Raw genomic sequence first — 25,974 nt, 5'->3', positions numbered from 1 at the left:
ATGGCGGGGCAGGAAAAACAATTCTGCGTCATCTCACTTGAGTCCATTCTCTGGTTTCCCCTCTTTAAACAACTCTTGCCATCAACTCAAAGCGCCAAATACCTGGCAGGCACCCTCTGGCCTTCGTTCAATCTGTGGACTATGGGCGTATCGGCTGCGGCTAGCCAAATAAACGGGGGCTTATGTACTAGGGACAATTAATCCTTCTTTCTAGTTCCTCTAAGGCAAAAAAAGGCCTTAGGGTACCCCATCTATGATAAAACTAAAAGAAAAAGTAAAAGGGGTGTAACCATAGGGGACTGGAAAGACAATTAATGGCCCCCTGAAAAAATAATTCAATATTATGGCTCAGCCACTTGGACAAAAGATGGAATGTGGGGATACTGAACCCCTATTTATATGCTCAACCATATCATAACGTTACAGGCAGTACTTAAAATCATAAGACAGCAAAAGCCTTAAATCTGCTTGCCCGGCAAGCCACAAAAATGAGAAATGCCATCTATCAAAATAAACTGGCCTTAAATTACCTCCTAGCCCAGGAAGGAGGTGTATGTGGGAAATTTAACCTAACCAGTTGCTGCCTAAAAATCAATAACAATGGAAAGGTCATCGAAAATATAACTGCAGAAATCCAAAAACTAGCCAGTCCAAACTTGGAAAGGATGTCCTCAGACTCCCTTTGCCGGGGCAGGTTTTCACCCCTTAAAGGGTTCAAAGCCTTAGCGGGACTAGTTCTAGTCATACTAGGAGCTTAGCTTATACGCCCTTGTCTCCTACCTCTCCCTATTAAAAACACCCAATCAGCAATGGAAGCTCTAGTAACTAAGCAAACTATTGCTCAATTAATGGCTTTAACCAAATATCAACCCCTGCCAAGTAAGAAAACACTCCCCCATGAGGAGGTAAATAATAGTGATGCTGTCTATTAAACCTCACTTACAAAAGCATCAAAGGGGGGAAATGAAGTAGAAAAGGAGACCAAAAAAAAACCCACAAATTTTTCTTCTTTCCTATAGTGTAAGCAAAACTTCCCTGCATCCTCACCCTCTCCGAGGGATTGCATCCTCCTTTGCAACTTTTATAAGTTTATAGATTCGTGTATTCTTGTTCTCTATAGCTGATATTTCTGTTTTTCATCTGAGTAGCACAGGTCACTTTGACATGTCTAAGCAGGCCTAGATTGCAGTCACCTACAGCCCATAGCGCAGTATGCAAAATAAGCAGCGCAAGGCTAAGATAGTGGCCATTGGACCACTTAGCATAAGCCCTATGTAAGCATCAGTTGTAAACCTGTCATTTTTGATAAACTGCCTTTGTTCTGCTCCTGCATTTCATGTATAAAAATCAAGCTTTGGGCGGGGTGTGGTGGATCACACCTATAATCTCAACACTTTGGGAGGTCGAGGTGGCAGAACATGAAGTCAGGAGTTCAAGACCATCCTGGCCAACATGGTGAAACCCCTTCTCTACTAAAAATACAAAAAAATTAGCTGGGCATGGCAGCGCACACCTGTAGCCCCAAGCTACTCGGGAGGCTGAGGCAGGAGAACTGCTTGAACCCAGGAGGTGGAGATTGCAGTGAGCCAAGATAGTACCACTGTACTTATAGCTTGGGCAACAGTGCAAGACTCAGTCTCAAAAAAAAAAAAAAAAAAAAAAAATCAAGCTTTGTCTTGGTTCAGTACTCAGTCCTTTGGTTGTAAATCCACTAGGCCGGTGTGCACCTTAATAAAATCCTCCTGTTCCATCCATTGGCCTCTCCAGTCTCCTGATTTCCCCAACACCACCTCAGTCTCCTGAGTAGCTAGGATTGCAGCTGCGCACCACCACACCCAGCTAGTTTTTAATCTTTTTATAGAGAAGGGTCTTCCTATATTGCCAGGGCTGGTCTCAAACTCCTGGGCTCAAGCAATCCTCCCACCTAGCCCTCTCAAAAAGCAGTGGGATTACAGGCCTGGCGTGTATGGACCCCTTCTACGACCCTGGGAAATATCTTAGCAATGTGCTCCTGTGCTTGTCTTTTGTAAAACTGACAAAAGGGAAATGCTTTCCTGTCATTTATCCAGAAGAGAGGCACACCAGAAATATTAGGTGTTCAGCACCACAGTCCAGCAGGCACAATCTTAAATAACTTGAAGGTCCTTGTAAGAGCTGTGCTGCAGAACTTCAGCCTGCCACCCATGTGCATCTGAGCAAGCCCTTTATTCTCTGGAGGATTCACTATGTTCATTTATGAAAGAGGTTACCAATGCTAATATTGATTGAGAACACTTTGCTAACCCTAACCCTAACCCTAACCCTAGGGTTCTTCCTCTTGATTCACCAACCATGCTACAAAGTAGGAGCTTTTATGATCTCCAACATACACAGGGAAACAAGCTAGAGAGTTGCAGTAATTGTGCCTAAAGCTGAAAGCAACCCAGTAGTCCCATAGTTTTTTGGATAAACATAGAAATTGACCCTCTGGTGTCAAAGCTTGAACTGTATATTTGTTTTATCTGAGTTCCTTCCTCAGAGACCTTCTGGCCTCTCAAAACAAGTATGAAAGAACTGGAACTCACCAGATCACTACATCCAGACAATGAGAAGCCAGACCCCTCATTCATCACAACTGCTTCTGTGCCCCTTCCTAGTTCCCACTTCCTTATACACTGTTACATTTCTTCCCTGCTCTAGGACTCCCTAGTTTCAGTCCCTCAGGGAGATGGATTTGAGACTCAGCTCCCGTCTCCTCTGCTGCAGCACCTGATTAAAGTTCCTTCCTCAGCAATGCGTGTCATCTCAGTCATCGGCTTTCTGTGCGGTGAGCAGCAGGACCTAGATAGACTGAACCCCTTGCATTTCAATAACTAAGCCACACAATTAGTAAGTGGCAGAGTGGCAATCAAATTTAGATACAGGAATCTGGATCCCGGGCCCAAATTGCAGCTGCTGGCAGCACTGGTAGTTGTGGGATTTTTCGTTTATTTTGAGACTGAGACTTATTCTGTCACCCAGGCTGGAGTACAATGGCACAGTCTCGGCTCACTGCAACCTCCGCCTCCCAGGTTCGAGAGATTCTCCTGCCTCAGCCCCCTGAGTAGCTGGGATTACCGGTGCCCACCACCACACCCGGCTAATTTTTGTATTTTTAGTAGAGATGGAGTTTCATCATGTTGGCCAGGCTGGTCTCAAACTCCTGACCTTGTGATCCACCCACCTCTGCCTCCCAAAGTGCTGTGATTCAGGCATGAGCCACCTCGCCCAGCGGTAGTTGGTTTTACTCAAGTTAATTTAACACTAGTATCTCTTAAATGCCTCCTCCGTGCAAGAACCACCTCATAAAAACCGAGAGATAGACATATGTAAAGTGCTTTGGAGGAATCTTAGCGTTTTGTTTTTGTTTTTGTTTTGAGACAGAGCCTTGCTCTGTCACCAGGCGCCAGGCTGGAGTGCAGTGGCATGATCTCGGCTCACTGCAAACTCCACCTCCCGGGTTCAAGCAATTCTCCTGCCTCAGCCTCTCGAGTAGCTGGGAGTACAGGCCTGCCACCACGCCCAACTAATTTTTTGTATTTTTAGTAGAGATGGGTTTTCACCATGTTGGCCAGGATGGTCTCAATCTCTTGACCTTGTGATCTGCCCGCCTCGGCCTCCCAAAGTGCTGGGATTACAGGCATGAGCCACCGCGCCCGGCCAGAATCGTAGTGTTTTAAAAGTAAAAGTATCACCGGATCAGCACTAAAATAAAAAAGGCATTTCTAATTATCAAATCTATAAAGGATGAAGAGAAAATTTTAAGATTGCTTAAACATTCTTCATATGTGTGTGTGTGTGATGCAATTAGATTTTCCTCACAACTGTAATAATTGGAGGCAGTTTGGAGAATTATTAGGGATGAAGACAATGTGGAAATCCAATTCTGACCTAAGTCACTGTTTTATGACCGCAAGCCTTCTTGTGCCTCAGAGCACAGTGTGCATACTTTTGTTCTTGTCACCTTCTATTGAAATTGTCTCCTGTTTCCCAGCTCCCAGTCCATCGGATCTGTGCAGCGAAGTTGTATTTGGTTACCTGTATGTGTTCTGCACCTGTATGGCCCCTGACACACAGGCTTTCCTTAATACCTTTGTTGCTCTGCTTTTCTTGCTTTTCCTTATGAAATAGACAAAAGAACAATGATACAAAGTAGCTCAAAGTTCAGGATGTTCTTGCTATGTTTGTTAAATCCCTTCCCAGGGTACTGGGGAACTGACATCTCTAAATAACTGAGGGTGATAGTGAGAAATGCACTTTTTTTTTTTTTTTTCTTGCTCTGTCGCCAGGTGCCAGGCTGGAGTGCAGTGGCGCAATCTTGGCTCACTGCAACCTCTGCCTCCCGGGTTCAAGCAATTCTCCTGCCTCAGCCTCCCGAGTAGCTGGGACCATAGGTGCATGCCACCATGCCCAGCTAATTTTTGTATTTTTAGTAGAGACGGGGTTTCACCATGTTGGCCAGGATGCTCTTGATCTCCTGACCTCGTGATCCACCTGCCTCGGCCTCCCAAAGTGCTGGGATTACAGGCGTGAGAGAAATGCACTTTTAATAACTATCATTTCATCAAAATCTTATGAAGGGAACAACATAGGAAGACATTAACATTGCGTTTGTTTTTGCGTTGAGTCAAAATAGAAGCCTCTCAGGACTGGAACACCAGGAAGCAGCTTGATTGCTAGGGGGGTCTTCCAGTGCCACAGCAGGCAGGTCTGCATTTGCTCACATTGGTCTTTCCTTTCACCTTCCATGTTCAGGGTGAATTGCCCCATTCCTTGACTTTTTCAAGAACCCATCGACTGGCATCTTCTGTCTTGCCTCACTCATATTCATCCCACATATGCTTTGCAGAATGCTCTTATGAATGAGTCAATTTCATATCTTCGCCATTTAAAACCTTCCATGGCTCTCCACTGCTTACCAAATAAAGCCCCACCCTTGGCTTTCATAACTCTCCATCCAGATTCCACCTCTATTTTCCTTCTATCTCAGGCCAACCCCAAAACACAATTAAACAAAAGTGTAAGCAGCTTTTACATAAATAAACCCTGTACTTTTCCTGCTCCTGGCTCCTTCCTGTCTGAAATTGACTTTCTTGATTCGCTTTAAATATTATATATTTTCATAAAATCTTTTTTTAGAGACAAAGGTCTCACTCTGTCACCTCAGCTGGAGTGCAGTGGCAAGATCGTAGCTCACTGCAGCCTCAAATTCCTGGCCTCATGCAATCCTCCCACCTTAGCCTCCCAAGTAGTTAGGATTTCAGATGTGACCCACCATGCCTGACCACATTCTCATAAAAGCTTAATTTGAATCCCTACCTCTCTCTGAATCCCTTCCTCCCTCGTCACTTTTACAGATTGCCTTCTCAGCTTTATACAGATGTATCATTACCTTACAACACAGCTGTCTTAGCTCCTCTCTTAAATAAGGCCTTGGCTGGCAGAAATACATTTTAAACTGTAGTATACCCACAGCTTGTCCTCCTGCAGTACCCAAAATTTCCTTACATAGAGAGTGTGCATTCAAAAAAAGACAGTATTTGTTGCTAGACACATATTTTATTCTCTCTAAACACTGGCTGTAGTTAATGTTTTTCACATTTTTTTCTATAGGGATGAGGGGATGCAGTTACATAATAAGTTATAACAGGGTCCCCCAGGCGGGACACAGTGGCTCATGCTTGTAACCCCAACACTTTGGGAGGCTAGGAGTTTGAGACCAGCTTGGCCAACATGGCAAAAACCTGTCTCTACTAAAAATACAAAACTTAGCAGGCCATGGTGGCTTATGCCTGTAGTCCCAGCTACTTGGGAGGCTGAGGCATAAATTACTTGAAACCAAGAGGCAGAAGTTGCCGTGAACTGAGATCATGCCACTGCATTCCAGCCTGGGCAGCAGAGCGAGACTCTGTCTCAAAAATAACAAAAATAAAAAGGAAACAAAACCAAGGTCTCCTAAAGGCCCCATCTTTGAATCTTACTATAATTCCTCTTTCATACATCATAAACAATGCTTAGTTTGCAAAGTCACTAATAATTTAAGAAGCCTACTTCTTAAAAGCCAAATTGGACAAGGAGAGATGTTTGATTATTATTCCAAAATCTAGTTAAGTGTTTAATCAAACATAATTAAACATTTCAAAATAGTTGTAAAGGATTAAAAAGATAAAATAAAAATCAACTTTAGTAGAGCCAGAGGAAGATTTTATTTATCAATGTGGTGATTAAAAATGTTTAAAAAGAGGAATAACTTCAGAAAAGGAAACAAAAACTCAGAAAAAAATATATTCAAAGTATTTATCAGGAAGAGAAACACTGAGTACCATTCCTAGGCCACAGGCTTCTTAATATGAAACCCAACCAATACTCAAAATTGTAAAGTCTCAGCCCTTGATATTCAGTCTGGAAGTAGAAATATATCCTAAATCACAGCTTAGGAATGTTTCCTAAATATACATTTTATCATGATTTACATTCAGAAGAGTGCTATTCAGAGAAACCTTCTGCATCTGTAGCTATGGCACAGAGAATGACACAGACAGGAGGGCATTCTCCCATTTCCCCTTCCCACACCTTTGCTCTAGAATCACGAAGAGCCTCAATGAAAGTCCCCAGGTCCGTAGAGGAGGGATCCAGTGAATCAGCAAAATGCAGACTAATCAAGATAAAGTGGATCCAAGAAAGGACTTTGGCTTGACAGTGAATCTTCACTTTCTGGCAGTAGGAAAACAAGGTAGTGTATGTTCTTCTGCCATTTCTCATCAGGCCAGCTCTTCTGGTTCCACTGGGAATTCTGCTCCAGTCTGGGAGATGCTGCTGCTACCAACACACAGGGTGTAGGTTCTGCCCTGGAGGAGCTCAGCCCTTGGGTCTAATCAATGATGCCTTTGGAACACAGCAGCCCACATGGCACCACTCAACACTGAAGGCAGTCACAATGAACACCAGGCCAGAACAGCAAGTGTGGGTTCTACTCCTGAAGCAGGCTTCTAGAGATCAGCATCCTCATCACTTCATTACTACCTGTAAGAGGGAGGAAGAAGGAAGACTTTCATAGCAGTGAAGTCTGAGAGTTCGGTAAAGCTCTGACTAGGCTGCTCCAGGTCTAGTTCAGGGTAGTTGCAGATTTAAATTAGAATCACTGCTTTTCTCCTGAGGGAGATGAGATTATCAGAGACTTCTCTAGAAAGTACCAAAATATGTCAAGAAATAATATTTACTTTTTTAAAAACTTCTGACGGTAAAAATGCTTATATGAAGTTTAAAAAGGCAGAATAAAAACAGTATATATCGTATAATTCTAATTAAAATTAAACATGTACTAACAAAGGCATAGTAAAATGCCTAAAAGGGATATACCAAAATAACATTCTGGATGTGGAAACACAAGTGATTTTTTTCTTTTACTTTTTTTTTTTTTTTTTGAGACAGACTTGCTCTGTCACCCAGGCTGGAGTGCAGTGGCTTGCTCTTGGCTCACTGCAACCTCTGCCTCCCAGGTTCAAGCAATGCTTCTGCCTCAGCCTCCTGAATAGCCAGGACCACAAGCATGAACCACCATGCCCAACTAAATTTTTTTTTTTTTTTTTTTTTAGATGGAGTCTCACTGTTGCCCAGGCTGGAGTGCAATGGTGCAATCTCAGCTCACGGCAACCTCCACCTCCCGGGTTCAAGCAATCCTCCTGCCTCAGCCTCCTGAGTAGCTGGGATTACAGGCATGCACCACCACGCCCAGCTAATTTTTTGTATTTTTAGTAGAGTCGGGGGCTTCACCATGTTGGCAAGGCTGGTCTTGAACTCCTGATCTCATATGATCTACCTCCCTTGGCCTTCCAAAGTGCTGGGATTACGGGCATGAGCCACCGTGCTCCGCCAATTTTTTGCATTTTTAGTAGAAATGGGATTTCGCCCTGTTGGCCAGGCTGGCCTCAAGTGATCCACCCACCTCGGCCTCCCAAAGTGCTGGGATTACAGGTGTGAGCCGCCGCACCCAGCCTACTTTTCCTAATTTTATAAGGTTTCAACAATAAATACACATTTCTTTGGATATCAGAAAACTGACATAAAAGAATGAAAACATTTTCCCTGAAAGGAGGGTATCAATTATTTGCTTCATTTTTAGTGGTGGCCTTTAATGCAAAAAGAAACATAAACTCCCTTGAGGAATCAGTAGTTCCAACATTTCAAATAAAGCATGCACTGTAGATTTATCCAACAGTAAAGTCCATGATGAAACAAACTGATAAAGTGAAGAGTGCCCCAATTCTTCTACAAGTAGATGATGGTGTAACCCAAAATAAATGCTTCCCACTTATTACTGCAGGGTTGAGAGAGAGTTGGAATGAAGGCGAAGTTCCCCACGCACATAAAGCTGAGTGAGAAAGCAATTGCAAGAGTAATGAAAGGAAACACACTCTGGGAAATTCAGTTTGAACACTAGCGACTGAGCTCAGAAACATCTTTCTGGAAAGAGGTTTACAGAAGAACGCAGTAGTCTAACCTTTGGTAGCATGTGACTCAGACATAACACCAGCATGGTGAGTCTCAAAGTATGGTTCTCAGACAAGCTGCCGCTGCCTCACCTGAAGACTTATTAGAGATACAAATTCCTGGCCCTCCATTAGACCCACTGGAGCAGATGTTCTGGGGCCTCCCATGCCCTCCAGGTGATTCCAGCGCAGGCTGAGGTTTGAGAAGACTGCTGTGAAATGGGCTGGGAGGCCCCGTTATACAATGTTTCCAGCAAGGCAGCCTCCTGTTGCTTCACTGAAGTCACTCAGAGAAGGCTCCGCCCCTCCTGCTTTTCCAAGAGTCGTGTCATTTCAAGACTTCCGCACTGGCTGTAGGCAGTAGAGACGGCCAGGCTCTGAGCCTGACCCCAACGGCTTACATGTTTCCTAGACAGAATGTCTGTGACTACCAAGAAGATATCCATACACCGATGGTTTATTTTATTGAAAAATACACTAGTAATATACAGACAGATATTTAGACCATCTGGCTGATAATCAGTTTAGAGCTACTGATGACCATACTGGCTAACATTTGCCCTGTAAATCACTGTTCTTGGATTCCTGAGAACCACATACTTTATAACCTTAGAGAAAAGACGGCTGTAGTTTCAACATGTTTTCTCGTCCATAATCTCAGTTCACCCTTCTCGCAAATCTACAGAGGAAAAGAGCAGAAGCAGAACGATCTGATGCCCACCCACTGTGATGAAGCTGAGTCTCTGGACTCCAGGCTAGAGCTGTGCTTGTGCACCAAGCCCCTGCCAGAGCAGCTCTGTGGAAAGGGAGGAAGGAAAAGCCTTGAAATAGACAGGGCTTGACAGGACTCTGAGGCCCTGGTGGCATAGGGACAGACACACTGGGGAAAGCAGCGATCCTGCCGCCGGTTCTGAAGGGAAGAGAATAGCTTCTGGCAATTTTTACCTTCTAGAATCTGGTGGACCCTGGAGTCCCGCATATACTGCTGAACAGCATAATCCTTCAGGTAGCCATAGCCCCCGTGCATCTGTAAGGCCTGGTTGCAGATCTGCAGGGAGACAGGGACTAGACGTCTTGGACTCTGGGAAGGCTGTAAAGAAAGCAGCTTCCCCTTCTACCCCAGCCCACGATCTGGCAGCCTGTGGTAAACTGATGAGAGAAAGAACCATAAGCAGCCAAGCTCAAAGAGGGCCTCAACATTCTGTATGGTCAGAGACAAGGGAAGTTCATCTACTAAACTTATCAGTTCCCACCAGACAGGTGACTCAAAGCCCTCAACCTGTGTCGCTTATTACCTGCCAGGAAGAAGCTGCCCACAGCCACCCTGTGGAATAAGAAGCTACGGTTTCCCCTAGCGGCAATGCCGCCTCAGTGGAGCTCCGCCCCTGACAATGTAAACATGGCAGAGCACTAAATTTGGGCTGCTGTGAACCTTCCGAAGGTGGTTTTTCATCTAGAACACAAGCAAACAACAGTGACATAATAAAGTGTGTTACGGCATGCAGCAGACCTAAAAGCCAGCTATGAGCTCCCACGCAGGCCACTCATGAGTTAATTTATCACCTTAAGCTTAAGGTGATCCTTGTGGCATTCCGGGAAGGCTGGGTTCCAAAGCTGACTCATGCCTCTCAAGACTCCTGGGCCTAGCAGCTGTTCCCTGTCTATCCCAGGAGAGCCAAAGGGATCACTTACAGCAAAGCATTCATGTGTAGCAAAGAGCTTGGCCATGGAGCACAAGGCCACTGCATCTTTCCTCTCATCCTGCAGAGCCACGGCTGCACTGCGGATCATCAGCCGTGAGGCCACCAGCCTTGTTGCCATATCTGCCAATTTGAATTGCAAGTACTGCAGCACAGGGAGAAGAGAACAGACAAGACTGAGGGGCTTAGACCACCACCTGGTCCAGGAGCCTTGGTAAGACATCTCTGAGGCGCCTTTCCTAAGTGATCCAAAGCTTCAAAGACTCTTGCTTCTTCTACAGAGGAAATTTATTCCTGTATAAATGCTAAGTCCACTTCACTCACCCGACACTTTCAAATCCTTAAAGATATCCTGAAAGAAGATGGATAGAAATAAAGCAAGAGTCGAAGACAGTGGTGAGGCTTATGGAGGGATTTCCTGGCTTCTCTCCTAGAAAATGTGGGCTGCAAATAGTGGAAAGCCATGTGAAGGCAAGGAAGAGGTTACCTGGCTACTGGCCAGAGGCTCTCCAAACTGCTTCCGGACGTTGAGATGGTCTCGTGTGAGGATGATAGAAGCGTGGGCAGCCCCCAGAGAGCAGGAAGCTGTCAGGGAAGGGCGCTGACATTCCCACTGAGCTGGAAATGTCACTGCCAGTCCCGGCCCGCTACCTCCCTGCCCCAGCCCTTCGTGTCTCACCAATGTTGATCCTCCCTCCGTTCAGTCCTTTCATGGCAATGCTGAAGCCCTGCCCCTCGCTCCCAATTCTGTTGGCCACGGGGACAGCACAGTCTTCAAAGATCACTGCTCGTGTTGGCTGCGAGTTCCACCCCACCTGGCAAAAATCAGGGACTGATTTTTTACAATCCAGCAGGTAGGGCAGCCTTCCCTGGAGACAGAAGCCTGTGAGGTATGGGTTTCAGCACCCAAGAATTAGACCCACAAGAACTTAAAATGAGGAAAAAGAAAAAGTTCAGATTTAAAGGCCCATCAACAGTCACAAAGATATGTTACAGCTAAGCATTTTCTAACTTACTAAGAGAATCTACTTTATAATGTCTACCCTACCTGACTAACCTACAAACACTTCTTACGACTTCTTTTAGGATTGTGGCACAAACTGCCCTCATATTCAGTGCCTCTAATTGAGAACACTCTTTTTACAAGAACAGAGACAATATAAGGACAATCTGGAGCGTTATTCACTTCTAAGGGCCTTAGCAACAGCCACACTTGTCTTTTGAAATGCTCACTGTTCCTAAAGATTAACATCATTACACGGAAGAAATAACATGCACTGCCAGCAACACCTCGTCTGGCATTTAGCTGCAGGGACATAGTCACGTGCTGGCGCTTGCTCATGGGAGCTAATCATGTACTTTTTTTCCCCTACCTCAGCATTCCACGATATCACAGTGGTGGCCTGAAATCAGCCATGGGGAGAGAAGTTATATCATAGAAATTGGCAAACATTACAAATGTGTGTGTGTGTGTGGCGTGTGTATGTGTGTGTGTGTGTTTCCCCACGCCCCCAAAAGAGCTGGTCTAGCAGGACATCTGGCTGTTAGTCATAAGCTCAGAGAAAAGTTTGAATTCTTAAGATATAGTCTACGTCATGCAATTAATTAGCTGTATTTTTCACACGTAGACAAATCACTCGATTTCTCTGTGGTCTTTGTTTCGCTGATAATAAAACAAGGGAGTAGGATAAAACAGCAGCGGCGCCTCTGTCTTTGAACAAAATCTTGCATATAAACAGATAAGGCTCCACTACGCAATCCCCTTCATCTCCTCTCCCAGGTACTCCAAAGCTTCAAATAACTTTAAGGCTTAGGGATCCATTTTGAAACCCACAAACTATCTAAAATCTCCCAGTCCCTTTCTGGCTCTGAAAATATGACTGCCTTTACATCATTTCCTTGCTCTCTTTTGTTGAGAGGATAAACCCCATTTCTAAGCCTTGTATTGAAGGTCTTTCTGCCCAGGAGTTAGCATAGGCTTTGTACACAGCAGAAACCTAGGAAATGGCTGCTGTGTTACCACAAAGAAGGGGGTGCTAAAATGCATCGTGCCTTGGCAGTTACAGAGGATCAGGAAGGATCCTGTAGGAAAACATGGAAACCCGAGGAGCTGTGAGAAAGAGGTACACTTGGGGGTCATTTCATTACTTGCCTTCTCTCACAGAGTCTTCTGTGTAACAGTACAAGCTAGAGAGAGATGACGGCTTTGAGCATCTGGCCTAAAAAAATCTGAATGGGTCTTGAACCCTTACTACCAATTACAGTGACACAATCACAGATCTGTTCATGGCCTGGCCATGGCGTTTCTTGATCCTGGAAGTGTCTTACTTTTCAAAGCACCTATAGTACCTAAGTGTCCTTAGGTTGCTGAAATACCCGCAATCATCTCCAATGAGTTTTACTTTATTTTTAATCAAAGAAAAAAAAGGGACCACATGCCTTCCATTAGTGAGACCTGTGGTGAACCCCAGGTCTTCTCTTAGTGTCTCTCCCTGGAGTAACAAAGTCCACCAACATAAGAAGCTGGATAAGAAACACAGGCCAAAAGTGGAGGCAGGAGAGGTGAGAACGCTAAGTAACAGGTGGCTTGTGGAACTTACTGGCAAACTCTGTCACTTTCCCTGGAGGCCTAGTGTCTAACAATGCCCTACTGTATTTTATATGCTCCTGTTGAAAATCCTAATAGAAGCAGTTGCTTCAAAGGTAGGATAGCAAGTATGCAACCCTGTTTTCTGAAACAGAGCAGCGGTTGGGCTGGCACATGGCAGAATCTCATAATTTGAATTGTTTCCTACCCAACAGCCACTCACCTTTTTCTCCTTCTTGCCAAAGCTGAGGCCAGGGGTCCCCTTCTCAACAATGATGCATGAAATACCCTTGGGGCCTGGACCTCCTGTTCGGCACATGACCACATAGATGTCTGACTCGCCAGCACCACTGATGAAGGCCTGTGAGGGTAAAACGGGTACACAAGGACCAGGGAATGCGTGAGTTCTCGTGGCGTCTGGGAACACCACTGGGGTCCTCCTAACAATAAGGTCTAACGACACAGACATTGAGGAGGGGTAAAGGTAGCTGCAGTGACTGCAGAATCAGAGATTTCGTTCATGAGAGTATTAAAAGGATAGACAAAAGTCAGTAAAATGATCTGGAATAGATCAGGAGAGATAGAAACAATGAGAATAAAGAAGGAGAAATGAGTCAGAGATTCTCTTCCCAACACATAAAAATCCTATGGGAGTATTAACCCGTAGATGTGAAGGAACCAGAGGATGTCAGGAGGAAGCTGGGAACAATCTCCAAGGTGCTCTGGGAGGACGCATGCTAGTACCTTGGAGCCATTGAGGATGTAATGATCTCCCTGTCTTTTAGCAGAGGTCAGAAGAGAGGCAGCATCACTCCCGCTTCCTGAGGAGAGATCAAAAGACAGCAGAGAGAGGGTGAGAAAGTCAGTGAGGTCAAGGGAGCCCAGCACAATTCTATCTCCTAGGAAATCTTCCCTGGACAGACACTGGTCAGAGGGTGCCACTGCAAAATCCAGGTGGCCAAAGGAACTCCGTACTTGGTGGAAAACTGCTCGCACCAGTCAGGCCACTGTCTATCTCCCAACCCACCATATAGGCCGCCTGGTTCTTCTGACATCAGGTCATAGGACACTATTACTTCTTGGTCAAACATACTGGTAAATAGTGGCTCAACGTGCCAACAGGCTGGAAGGAGTGATGGGTGATGCCATCTGAGGCACGCCTCTCTCTCTGCTGTATCTCAGTGCAGTGTGGCAAACCCACCTGGTTCAGTGAGGCAGTAGGAAGCAAACTTCTCCATGGTACAGAGCGGTGGGCAAAATCTGTGCCTCTGTTCCTCATTTCCAAAGCTATCAATCATCCAGGCACACATGCTAATAGGTACACCAAGAAGAAAAGATATCGACAGAAATAACGGTGGAAAAGAAAAAAAAAAACTGGGGAAGAAGGGGAAAGAGAACAAAGGGCAGGGCAGCAAAGCAGAAGACTGGGAAGGGGAAAGTCACAACTGGGAAGACACTTTAAAGGAAAGGGCTGGATTAAAACATATTCCTGGAATATGGACTACCCAGAGATAACCAGGCCCACGTACTTCTCACCAGGACGTTTGTACTACTTCTAGTCAGGTTAAACAAGCCTCTAAAAATCAAAGCATTATATGTACTTGCTATTAGTACCTTCTATTACTTTCTCAAATCACGGGCAGTTCCATCTTTGGACTGAAACGGGTGAGAGGACCCTGTCCACTCTATTGGAGAAGTCTCCTGGTACCAGCTCAATCTTAAGATTTCTGGGAAGGCTGGCTGCCCTGATTCTCTAAGCAATACAAAGGACAACAGAATCAAGTCCAACAGGCAGCAGCAAACCTAGCGTGTTCCTTGAGGACACTCAGCCTCACAAGATCAATCTTTTTCCTATGGATCTGAACTCTCAGTCACCCCATGTGCACTTCATTGTGCTTTCCAAGCGTGGGCACTCACTTGTGGATGCTTATATAGGCTGTGGTGCTGGTGCAGCCTGTAGCCAAGGCTTCAAAAATGACCGAGGTATCAAGACGTGACAGTCCAGACCCACCCACATCTGTTCGTACATAGACCCCTCCGAAGCCTAGCTGGGCTGCCTTCCGCATCATATCCACTGGGAACAGCTCCTATATACAAAAGAGAGCAAGGTCATCAGCAACTGATTCAGAGACGGCTTTCCTTTTAGAGGGTACAGTAAGGAGATCAGGATGCTTACACGTAAGTGAGCATATGGATTCTCTTAATATGCCTGTTTGTCATCTTACAGTGGTTATCAGTTAACATGGATCCTGTAGGAACTGTTTTTCTGGCATTATGAAGTTTCTTTTTATTACCTATAGAAATGTCTTAGTTTGATGTCCAAATCTTTGTTCAACTAACAAAAAAAACTTATGTACAAGATGATCAGGATGCCTTTCTAGGAAAGGAATCATCCGCTGCCGGTATTCTCACTTGTGGCAAGAGTTGGTAGGTGGAGGAGACATTGAACAATTAGATTATCAGGAGACAAAGATAAAGGTCTACCTGAGACATCTGTTAGAACGTCTAAGCACAAGAAAAATTCCTACCTTCTGGTCCCACTCTGCCATATTTGGAGCCATCTCGTGGGCAGCAAAGTCAAAGGCTACTTTCTGAAATTCTTTCTGCTCTTCATTAAGTCCCATGGAAGCTGTGGGCAGGATTGCATATACTCAGTTCTAGGACAGGGTCAGGGAAGTGTAGCCAGCAAGAAGCACCACGAAGCTGTGAAAGTGGATCTACTATAGTATTTCGCATCCACAGTACAGCTTTAACAGCTAGAGAATGGCATCTTCTATCATTGTTCCACTTGTCATATGGAGAAAGGACAGTTCTAACACACATCCAGATCAACCTAGAACAGGATGGAGGACTTCCAGACATCTCTTATCCTAGCCACTTAGTAAAATGCAGTTGTAGACCTAGAGGTCGAGGTCACAGTGCTAAAACTTTGATCATTGTAAGTGCCACTAAGGAGCACTATGGGAAGACTATGGAGACACACTTGAACAATAATTTATTTCAGTGCCTGCAAGCGATCCAGTCGTTACAAAAGAACACAAGTGCAGGTGCCAGAGTCTGTTCCTTGGGGCAAATGTGGGCATCGGTAATATCTGGCTGTGCGAGCATGGAGAGAACACTTCTGTCTGTGAGCAGTACTCTCATTAAAATGGGAATGTCAGAAATGAATAGTTTTGAGGATTAAAAATTAGACTGCCTTGAAAAGCTCAGAGCAGAAAACTATGACAGGTATTACTCTCAGGAACAGAACTAGGGATAAACAATTCATGGTTCTCTGACTGGGGTCAGGCCATTTCTTTACCCAATTTTGTACAAGGGTTGCTGTAGACCATGGCTCAAAGATCACTCCCTAAAGAATGTGTATTGGGTGTTTACTACGTAGCAGTGCTGGGGTTACACAAATAAATATGGTCCAGCTGCACTGTGGCTCACGCCAGTCATCCCAGCCCTTGGGGAAGCCAAGGCAGGCGGATCACTTGAGGTCAGGAGTTTGAGACCAGCTTGGCCAACATGGTAAAACCCCATCTCTACTAAAAATACAAAAATTAGCCAGGCATGGTGGCACACGCCTGTAATCCCATCTACTCAGGAGGCTGAGGCAAAGAATTGCTTGAACCTTGAAGGCAGAAGTTGCATTGAGTTAAGATCGCACCACTGCACTCCAGCATGGGTAACAGAGCCAGACTCCATATCTAAATAAATAAATAAATAAAATCCATTCACACAAGATGACATAAATGGTAATAATGGAAACATTTTATTTCAATCCTAGCAAGAACTCATTAAATGTTAACAATTCTTCTTCTTTTGTAAATGGCTACTTCCTAAAACAAATAGTTCAAGGAACCACAGGCTTAAGAAATAAATCCTGGCTGAGCCTGGTGGCTCATGCCTGTAATCTCAGCACTTTGGGAGGCTGAGGTGGGTGGATCACCTGAGGTTAGGAGTTCAAGACCAGCCTGGCCAACATGGTGAAACCCTGTTTTGTTTTGTTTTGTTTTTTTTAAAAAAAAAGGAAAGAAAATCCTGAGTTGCATTCTAATAGCAGAAAATGGTTTAATGCAAATCATATGCATAAATAAACACAACCTAATTACCGAAGTTCCCAGAAAGAAATACACTACAAAAAACAAAACAAACACCACCACTCATGAACTTTGCTAGTTACTGGCAGAGTTCCAGATGCCAGTACATACACACTAAAAAGATGAAGGTAAATAGAAAAACAGCCCAAATAAAATGGGAAAAGCCTTTTACTGCAGAGCAACTCAAGTGTAAGTAAGATGCAAACAACAACAAAACCCACCTTTAAATAAGTCTTTACCTGCTTTGGTATCAACTAGAGTGATCTGGGTTATCAAATTCTACACGTTAGGACAGGGCAGCACCTCTTGAAGGAGTTTTAGGACATTGAGAAGAAAACAGTATTCTATGCCTTACTGTACTTTATAGATCTGATGTCTAAGGGATGTATTCTGTTGAAAAGAAAACTGTCATTTATTTAAAATAAATTTTAAAATGTTTCAGAAGAAAAAAGTGTTTATAAAGGTGCTTGGCAGAGAAGTCATAAACTGGCCAGGTTCCTTCAGTTCCCTGCTGGGTCCCCACCACTCTTTGTTACATTCAAATTATTTATTGGTTAGAGCCTACAAACACTCAGGTTTGTTGGCCCCGGTAGTTTCCCACTTGCAAAAATAATTATTTTTCCTGGATGAGTAAATGTGTCCTCTAGCCAGAAGCATTATGATACCAAATCTTTCTGTGTGAGCAAATCTCGTGTGCCCTGCCACCATCAGCACTCAGCCAGCTTCTTACATTCTCATTCCCTTTATGACCCACCGTTAGGATTTTAAAAACCAACCAACCCAGCAACAACAAAGCCCCATGTTTCTTCTCTTCTCTAAGCATCCGAGGGTGAAAGGCCGGAGGAGGACCCGAGCTAGGGGTGACGGGCCGGAGGGGAACCCGGGCGGGGATCATGGGCCGGAGAAGGACCAGGGCTTGGGTGACGAGTCGGAGAAGGACCTGGAAGGGAGTGACAGGCCGGAGGAGGACCTGGATGGTGGTGACTGACCGGAACTGGAAGCTGGGCAGGGGTTGACCGGCCGGAGCGGGGAGCCGGCCGGGGGTGACAAGCCGGAAAGGGGAGCTGATGCCGGGGTGACTGAATAGAGCGGTGAGACCGCGGCCCCTCGCGGACACCTGTCCTCCCGCCCCCGGCAAGCGATCCTTACGGTCGATGCAGGAGGTCAAGTTCCGGTGGCCGGTCTGGACGAGGGCCCAGAGACCGCCAGGCAGACAGCCGAGGCGTGCCCCGAGGCACTGGCAGCCGCTCCGCAGCATCGCTGCCGCCGCTCACTGTCCAGCTGAGTGCCAGGGCGCCTATGACCGCCGCTGCATTCGCACTGGCAGGACCTGCGACCCGGCAACCCCTACCCCACTGCACCCTGGGTGTTTTAGTCCTCCCACAAGCCCTCACGATTCAGTTCCCAGAGGGTATCCCAAGGGACCAGGACCACAACTCCCAGAATTCCCCGCGATCTCGGCGCCACAGAGACGCATAGCCCACCGAGCGCCGCGGGATCGCGCTGCACAGTCTCCGGCGCGCCGGGGGGCCGCGGTTACGTCTGCAGAGTGGTGGGTCTGTGTGGTGAGAGTGGGGTGCGGGGGATGAGAAGGACCAAGGAAAGAACCGAGGAGAGTTTAGGGGCAGGTTATGCGAGATGGAAATGGCGCAGATAACGGAGGGAAGGATTTGAGGGGCTCAAACACAGGTGTCTTTTGCAAATGTTGTGGACACTCTAGGCTGCCTCTAGTTGCCTCCATCTCGCTCTGCGTGGGTTTTGGGGGATATTCGCGTTCCTTGTATCTCGGTTGATTCCAGAGCCTTCCGCACTTCCCTGCAGGGAGACTATGTCGAGACCCCGGAAGAGGCTGTCTGAGACTTCTGGCCCAGGTGAGCTGCCCCTAGGCTGCACAAAGGCAGCCCAAGTAAGAACCTTTTGTGATTTTTTTATTTCATTTTCCTTAGTCACTATCCTTTTTTTTTTTTTTTTGAAGACGGAGTCTCTCTGTGTCACCCAGGCTGGAGTGCAGTGGCGTGGCCTCGGTTCACTGCAACCTCTGCCTCCCGAGTTCAGGCGATTCTCCCGCCTGTCTCCCTAGTAGTTGGGACCACAGACGCGTGCCACCACCCCCAGCTAATTTTTGTGTTTTTTGTAGAGACGGAGTTTCACTATGTTGGCCAGGCTGGTCTCGAATTCCTGACCTCATGATCCGCCCCCCTCGGCCTCCCAAAATACTGGGATACAAGCGTGAGCCACCGCGCCCGGCCCCACTCTCCATCTTCTTTACTCGTCTCAGCAAGCTCCTACGTCGAGTTCCTTTTGCTTGTTTTATTTATGAAGACTATTTGCTATTGCAAATACTGGGTGGCGTGCTAAAGTAATGAATATACAGCGCCTGCTCGCGGGTAAACTGCAAACAGATGTGAGGGGTTTCAGGAGAATGGATTGTTAAGGTTATAGAGGGAGGAATCACAGGGAAGGCCTTGAAAAGAAGTGCAGTTTGAGACAGGCCTGGAAATGTGGGAGACTTTCCACGGGCAAAGCTGTAGTACTAAGAAAACGTGTCGTTTTTATATTCACAAAGATGGATGGCATTCTAAGTGGATGGAGGAGGAACATTGGAAGGTACAGGAAGTACCTCTTTTGGGAATGACGGGTTCCAGATATACTACAGCACATTGCAGTTATTCAACAATATGTGGTATTTGCAGTGTGCCTGTGACTCCTAAGGGGCCACTACGAAACTAGGTTAGAAAGGTATGCTGGGTTCAGAGCATCAGACACCCATAAATGGTATTTAATGACAATTGATGTAGGGACTTTGACTAAATTCCAAGGCAGTATAGTACAGTCATTAAGTAGCTTCAGATAGACCTCAGTGACAGGTTCCAACCTCATATCTTGATTCCACCGTTACTGGATGTGTGATCTGGAGCACACCTCCAAGAGGAAGAGTAGAACATTTCATAGGTTATGTAGATTAACCAAGTTAGGGCTAGGGTAACACATAGACCTTGGGTCTTGTCATACAGTAACCTAACAACTTAGCTACTGAATGCCTACTGTGTTCAAGGCACACTGTCTTAGGATGAAATCGAATCATCACCATATCTATGATGTCCTGAATGAACCGTTTCTTTCAACTTTTATTGGCACCTTCAAGGAGCAGAAAGGAGACAGGCCATGAGCCACAGTGAGCAAGAAGGAAAGAAGTATGAGATGAGGATAATACTGGCTTTTATTGAGCACTTACTGTAATACCCGGCATTGTCTAGGCCCTTTGTATTATCTCATTTAAGCTTCAAAACAGTTTCAGGTAGCTGCACAGTTCCCTCTTTCCTTTCCTATGCAAAGGCATAGAAGAGAGAGAGGGAGGAAAGGAAAACATTTATTGACTACTGTCAGGACCTTTAATCCTGAACAACCCTGTAAGGTGTTCTTATCCTATTGAGTAGACAGCCCAGAAGATATCCTGTCAGGTAGGCATTCTTGTCTGATTTTTATAGATAGATAAGGAAAGCTTCCTAATGGTAAGATTAAGGTCCTACAGCTGGTAATGGATCCATGATTTGAATCCAAGTCTGACTCCAAAATGTAAGCTTTTTCCGTCATGAAACATTGCCTCTAAGAAGCGTCATCTTTTCTTTTTGCTTATCCTGTTGCAGACAAGGGGCTATCAGGAAAACGCACCAAAACTGGGAACTCAGGTGAGGCATTAGATCAAGTGGAGGACTCCAACCCTCAGACGACTTCAGCCACTAAACACTGTGTGAAGAATCTAAGCAGCCACTGGCTGATGAAGTCAGAGCCAGAGAGCCGACTCGAGAAAGGTGTAGATGTGAAGGTGAGACCCTGGACCTTTCTCCAGTCCTTTCATGCTGTTTTTTAAATGAGAAGTGAACATGGGACACCATAGGGTTCTATCCCCAGCTTCTTATCTTTGAAGGGTGGGAAAAAGGTAAAAATGAATAAAATTGGCTGGGCATGGTGGCTCACGCGTGTAATCCCAGCCCTTTGAGAGGCTGGGAGGTCGAGGCGGGTCGATCATGAGGTCAGGAGATAGAGACCATCCTAGCCAACATGGTGAAAGCCCGTCTCTGCTAAAATACAAAAACCTAGCCGAGAATGGTGGTGTGCGCCTGTAGTCCCAGCTACTTGGGAGGCTAAGGCAGGGGAATCACTTGAACTCAGGAGGCAGAGGTGGCAGTGAGCCGAGACTGCGCCACTGCACTCCAGCCTGGTAACAGAGCAAGACTCCGTCTCAAAGTAAGTAACTAAGTAAGTAAGTAAATAAGTAAATAAAATCGGCAGAGTTTATCATCATCAACTGTTTTGTGAATTCTATCTATCTAGGCCAAAGGTTGGCCAACCTTTGCTACAAAGGGCCAGATAGTAAATTTTGCAGGCTTGTGGATGTTAGTCTCTGTTGCAACCCTGCCCTTGTAGCAAGAGAGTGGCCAGAGATAATACATAAACAGCTATGGTTGTTTTCAAGTACAATTTATTCACAAAATCCAGCATGGGGTTAGATTTGCCCTGAAGTCTATAGTTAACCAACCTCAATCCTAGTTTACCTTTCTCTGACCATCTGCCATGCTCCTAGGTGTCTCCCTGCCAACAGTTGGTGTATATTTCAGGGAATTTAATGTAGCCTGGGAAAAATATAAGCAGAAATATTATAGAAGAAATACATAATAAAGTGCAATGCAAGTAACCAGCAGATGACTTTATCGTCTAGATTATCTATTCAACTAGTGGATATCTATTCAACTAATTATGAGGATAATTAGCAAGGATAACAAGGTAACACAAGGCTTACGTGTATTCACCCAACAAGTGTCTCTGTGGAGCCACTTCCCAGTAACGACATACTTCCACTATAGCCAGTGGCCCCTCTCACTGTAGGGGGAACTGTCTGCTTCAATATATGCTTACTAGCTGGCCAAGGATTAATGATTGACTTTATTTCCTCTTGCCTAGTTCAGCATTGAGGATCTCAAAGCACAGCCCAAGCAGACAACATGCTGGGATGGTGTTCGTAACTACCAGGTAAGAGGGTAAGGAGCAGGCTCACTGAGACCCAGGTGGGATAAACGCCTGCCTCCTCCTCATGACTTATTCAGTAGCAGAACCTCTTGGCCTAGGTTGCTTTTTTTTCAGAACCAAACCTGATAATGTATTAAAAAATGCCCTAAGTACTCTGCATGAAATTTGTAATTGGCCTGTGTTCTGGCCAGTGTAGTGGTAAAAGTTTGGGTGTCCTGGCAAAGGGGAAGGACTTTCTAACAAATTGGGGAGAAGATGCAAACAAGAAAAACCCATCTAATAAAAGCAGACGTGATTTCTGCTAAAAGCTAGTACTTTCCAGCTGGTAGGGAGGATCATTCTTGTTTCTTCTCCCCTGAGACAGGCTCGAAACTTCCTTAGAGCCATGAAGCTGGGAGAAGAAGCCTTCTTCTACCATAGCAACTGCAAAGAGCCAGGCATTGCAGGACTTATGAAGGTTAGTTGGACAGGTTTTGGTCTGAATCCTTTTCCCTCCATGGAGACTAAGTTAAGTCAATATAAAGGGATACATGTTAAATAGGTAACAAAAAAGTACACTCCCCCTAGCCTACCCTCCTTGTCACAATAGGGAAAAACTGCCTTGGCCCATTCCTATATGACAACAACTCAAACAAAGTAGGCCTTCATTTCAGGTCCCACTAGCACAGACTTAAGTCTTAAGTCTTGATCTCACTCGAAAATAGTCCTGATAGTAGCTCCACCAAGCTTATCAGGATAAAATTATTAACTGTGCAGGTGGGAAAAACACAGTAGTGCCAGTAATAAAATTTGCCATTTGCTTTTAGAGCTTGTTTCTAAGACACTTTTGTAAAAACAGAGTTGATTTCCTAGACTATGTATTAGGCTATATATTATTTCCAGATATCTGAGCCTCCATTGGCTCTACAGCAAGGCAGATGGGGTAAGAATGTGAAGGCTAAGAAATGAAAGTTGTATATGGATTAAAGATTGGCTGTGGAGCTGAATGCAGGCAAATGATAAGAAACTTTTGTTTTGGTTTCAGATCGTGAAAGAGGCTTACCCAGACCACACACAGTTTGAGAAAAACGATCCCCATTATGACCCATCCAGCAAAGAGGACAATCCTAAGTGGTCCATGGTAAAGACTGTGCTTCCTATTTCATGACAGAGGAAGGATGAACAAGGGGAGGAAGATGGTTGGGGTGACTGTAGGTCAAGGTACACAGCCCAGCACTTATTCAGATGACGTGATGCTGACTTTGAAGTTAGGAACTTCCTGCAGGCAGTTAAAAACACAGCAGGCAGAGTCTCACTAGACATATCTTTCTGTCATGTACACTCTTGTCACATAGGTGGATGTGCAGTTTGTTCGGATGATGAAGCGTTTCATTCCCCTGGCTGAACTCAAATCCTATCATCAAGCTCACAAAGCTTCTGGTGGCCCCTTAAAAAATATGGTTCTCTTCACTCGCCAGAGATTATCAATTCAGCCCCTGACTCAAGGTAAGAGTGGGTCCTCTCCTTTATCATCTGTATACCAGGATGACCTCATGAATTCCCATTTACTGGCTGATTAAACTGGGCATGGCATTTCACCTTTCTCAGTCAGCATCCTCACCTGCAACATCCATGAGGGAGGGAATGTCACCTGAGTTACAGGGTTTTGCACCTGGTAAATAGTTTTCAATGACTGCTCGCCTTAGTACCATGTAAAAGTGCCTGGCATAACTTCCCTGTTCAAGAAGAGACATAAGACCCAATTCTTCCCTTTTTCCCTTGCATTTTGTAGAAGAGTTTGATTTTATTTTGAGCCTGGAGAAAAAGGAACCAAGTTAAGTGAGATACTACTGCTGGAATGGGCAATATTACTCCAAAGAAGTCAAGGATTTTTCAGAGAAAAGAAGGTGTGAGAGGGCTTGCTTGTTATGCTCACCTGGGCTTGTGTACCTAGTGGTTTTGTGTACTTTTTTCAATAAAATAATATCAAAGTTGAAAAAGTTTTCTTCTAAAACTGCACTGAGTACAGTGGAATTCTCCCCACTGCATACCTCTTACCTCCAAGCGGGCTCCTTTGGCTGCTCCAAGATGCAGGGCTGCCTCTGCCGTCTTTCTTTACCATCACTAGTAGTTCTGTAGCAAATAGCAGGATGTACGGCTGAGACCACCCCCCCCCCCCCCCCCGCCCAGTCTGGTAACACCCACTGGAATGGACTTTTGTCTTTCTACACCAGCCTTGCTCACCTGCCCCTTACATCATCTGGGTCCCATAGAGGATTAAACCATCCCATGAGCAGTTCTGGACAAACTGCCAGATGGGGATAAGAACTGAATTCATTTCTCAGCCATGCGCTTTGTCTCAAACAAACAGGCGGTAAATAAAGTATTCATCAGGCTGGGTGGTGGCTCACTCCTGTAATCCCAGCACTTTGGGAGGCTGAGGCAGGCAGATCACCTGAGGTCAGGAGTTCGAGACCAGCCTGGCCAACATGGAGAAACCCCGTCTCTACTAAAAAATACAAAAATTAGCTGGGCGCAGTGGCAAGTACCTGTAATCCCAGCTACTTGGAGGCTGTAGCAGGAGAATCTCTTGAACCTAGGAAAAGGAGGTTGCAGTGAGCCGAGATTGTGCCATTGCACTCCAGCCTGGGAGACAGAGCGAGATTGTCTTAAATAAATAAAGTATTCGTCATTTTTCACCAGGGGCTATACAGTGAGAGCACAGGCACTATGTTGGGAAATCGGAGCAGGTATCTGTCTTTCCCTGAGTGTCAGAAATGGGACTGTGTAAGACAGAAGAGATCACAGAACCTGGTGGACCGTGGGCACAATGCCTCCAAAGCCACAGGGGCTTCCTTTAATCAGAGAGACCATTAAAACAAATGCTCTTTTAAAATACAGCCATTGAAAAGACGACACATTAAGAAACATGTAAACACTGCAGCTGCTTAATTACAAGTTGCACTGCTTGATTTAGTACCTATGCACTCCCAGGTTTGGGGACCTTAAGAGAGGGGGACAGGAGCCTCCCCTCACTTTCACAGTTGGATAGAGAAGGCAAGAATGTGGGTAGAGTAAGAGAAAACAGAAGAGCTGGCTTGTGCACAGCGCCTGAGAGAATCAAAGCAAAATGTATCTTCTAGTTCTCCCAGAAGAAAGGTTTAAGATGTTAGGAAGGATGGAAAATGAACATATGTTGTCAGTTGGGAGGCAAAGGAATTGACAAATGCTTCTAGTTAGAATACCAACTAGGAAAAGGAGGCATACAGAGCCTGACCTCATGCTCTGAAAAGGCAAGGAACCCAGAACCTGCCTCCCTCATCCACTTAAGCCCCAACCTTGATCATCAAGGGCAGTGCATGGGTGATCCTGTTCCCATGAGGATTGTGTGTCGCACCTGAACACAGGACCCTGCGTGGAGGAAACAACCTTGCCTTCCTTGGTTTTGCTGCCCCTAGTCACCCAGGCTACTCCAAATGCCTCTCCCTCCAGTCTCAGCTCTGATCCATGAGCCCTGCCAAAGGCCTGAGACTGCACTGATCTTAGCAAAACAGGAGTCTGTCTTTCCCACACTAACTGAAAGGTGACACAGGAACCAACCCCTTAACTTTCCACATTTCTGAGAATTCAGACCGCCAAATACTCTACCTGTTGGCCAGTGAGGCCTGCTTGGTCTTTCTATAAAGGGAAGGGAAGCCAATAGGAGAGTAATGCCTGTCACTTCCAGGAGAGGCAGAAAAAGGACAGTAAACAACTTAGGCCCCAGAGCACAGCCATAGAGGGAGAAGTGCCTTCCTTCCTCTCCAGCATAACAAGAATATTCTCAAGAATTTTTGTATATGTGTTTTTTAATACCAATGGTCCTAAACTTGGGTCAATCAACTGGTGAAGATGACATTATTTGGCAAGCAGAATGATTCAGAAGTGAGGCAGCAGTCTACTGCAGAGGCCCCAGTCTCCCCTGCATATCCTATAGGAAGAGGGGTAAAGGGGCTTGGATATTAGTAAGAACAGCCTTGCTAAGGGTTCAAAACTAAGCCCCAATTCCCAGAAATGAAATGGAGGGCGAGGAGAGATGAGGGTCCACT

At 45.4% G+C, this 25,974-nt stretch overlaps 3 protein-coding genes across 9 annotated transcripts in view; 1 reads left to right on the top strand and 2 right to left on the bottom strand.

Annotated features, from left to right (window-relative positions):
* Window positions 1-6,302: 6,302 nt before the first annotated feature.
* On the bottom strand, window positions 6,303-18,238 carry ACAD8 (acyl-CoA dehydrogenase family member 8). Of its 3 annotated transcripts, none has more exons than XM_017509052.2 (11): window positions 18,029-18,238; window positions 15,323-15,423; window positions 14,712-14,881; window positions 13,996-14,105; window positions 13,539-13,615; window positions 13,018-13,155; window positions 10,887-11,022; window positions 10,695-10,792; window positions 10,200-10,352; window positions 9,453-9,555; window positions 6,303-7,041 (listed from the first exon to the last, which is right to left on the bottom strand). In XM_017509052.2, exons 1-11 carry the CDS (start codon window positions 18,135-18,137, stop codon window positions 6,989-6,991), a joined length of 1,248 nt encoding a protein of 415 aa, XP_017364541.1. In that variant the 5' UTR covers window positions 18,138-18,238; the 3' UTR covers window positions 6,303-6,988. The 3 variants fall into 3 exon arrangements, with proteins under 3 accessions (XP_017364541.1, XP_017364540.1, XP_037587473.1); XM_017509051.2 differs by having other exon boundaries at window positions 15,323-15,435; window positions 18,029-18,234; XM_037731545.1 differs by lacking the exon at window positions 6,303-7,041 and adding an exon at window positions 8,136-9,303 and having other exon boundaries at window positions 15,323-15,435; window positions 18,029-18,236.
* An 80-nt stretch (window positions 18,239-18,318) lies between these two features.
* On the top strand, window positions 18,319-23,889 carry THYN1 (thymocyte nuclear protein 1). Of its 5 annotated transcripts, none has more exons than XM_037731547.1 (8): window positions 18,319-18,399; window positions 18,695-18,750; window positions 20,527-20,705; window positions 21,842-21,910; window positions 22,272-22,364; window positions 22,932-23,027; window positions 23,242-23,392; window positions 23,679-23,886. In XM_037731547.1, exons 2-8 carry the CDS (start codon window positions 18,708-18,710, stop codon window positions 23,723-23,725), a joined length of 678 nt encoding a protein of 225 aa, XP_037587475.1. In that variant the 5' UTR covers window positions 18,319-18,399; window positions 18,695-18,707; the 3' UTR covers window positions 23,726-23,886. The 5 variants fall into 5 exon arrangements, with proteins under 5 accessions (XP_037587475.1, XP_017364545.1, XP_037587477.1 ...); XM_017509056.2 differs by having other exon boundaries at window positions 18,342-18,431; window positions 18,679-18,750; XM_037731549.1 differs by having other exon boundaries at window positions 18,364-18,444; window positions 18,701-18,750.
* A 51-nt stretch (window positions 23,890-23,940) lies between these two features.
* VPS26B (VPS26, retromer complex component B) overlaps window positions 23,941-25,974 on the bottom strand; it is a 23,984-nt gene continuing 21,950 nt past the window's right edge. The window contains exon 6 of the mRNA XM_037731551.1: window positions 23,941-24,019. Within this exon, the coding sequence (XP_037587479.1) occupies window positions 23,941-24,019 (79 nt within the window). The remainder of the gene's footprint in view (window positions 24,020-25,974) is intronic.

Source organism: Cebus imitator, unplaced genomic scaffold (assembly GCF_001604975.1).
Source record: "Cebus imitator isolate Cc_AM_T3 unplaced genomic scaffold, Cebus_imitator-1.0 Scaffold405, whole genome shotgun sequence".
Classification (NCBI taxonomy): Eukaryota; Metazoa; Chordata; class Mammalia; order Primates; family Cebidae; genus Cebus; species Cebus imitator.
The sequence above is the reverse complement of the archived record's forward strand: the minus strand, read 5'-3'. Positions and strand labels throughout refer to the sequence as shown.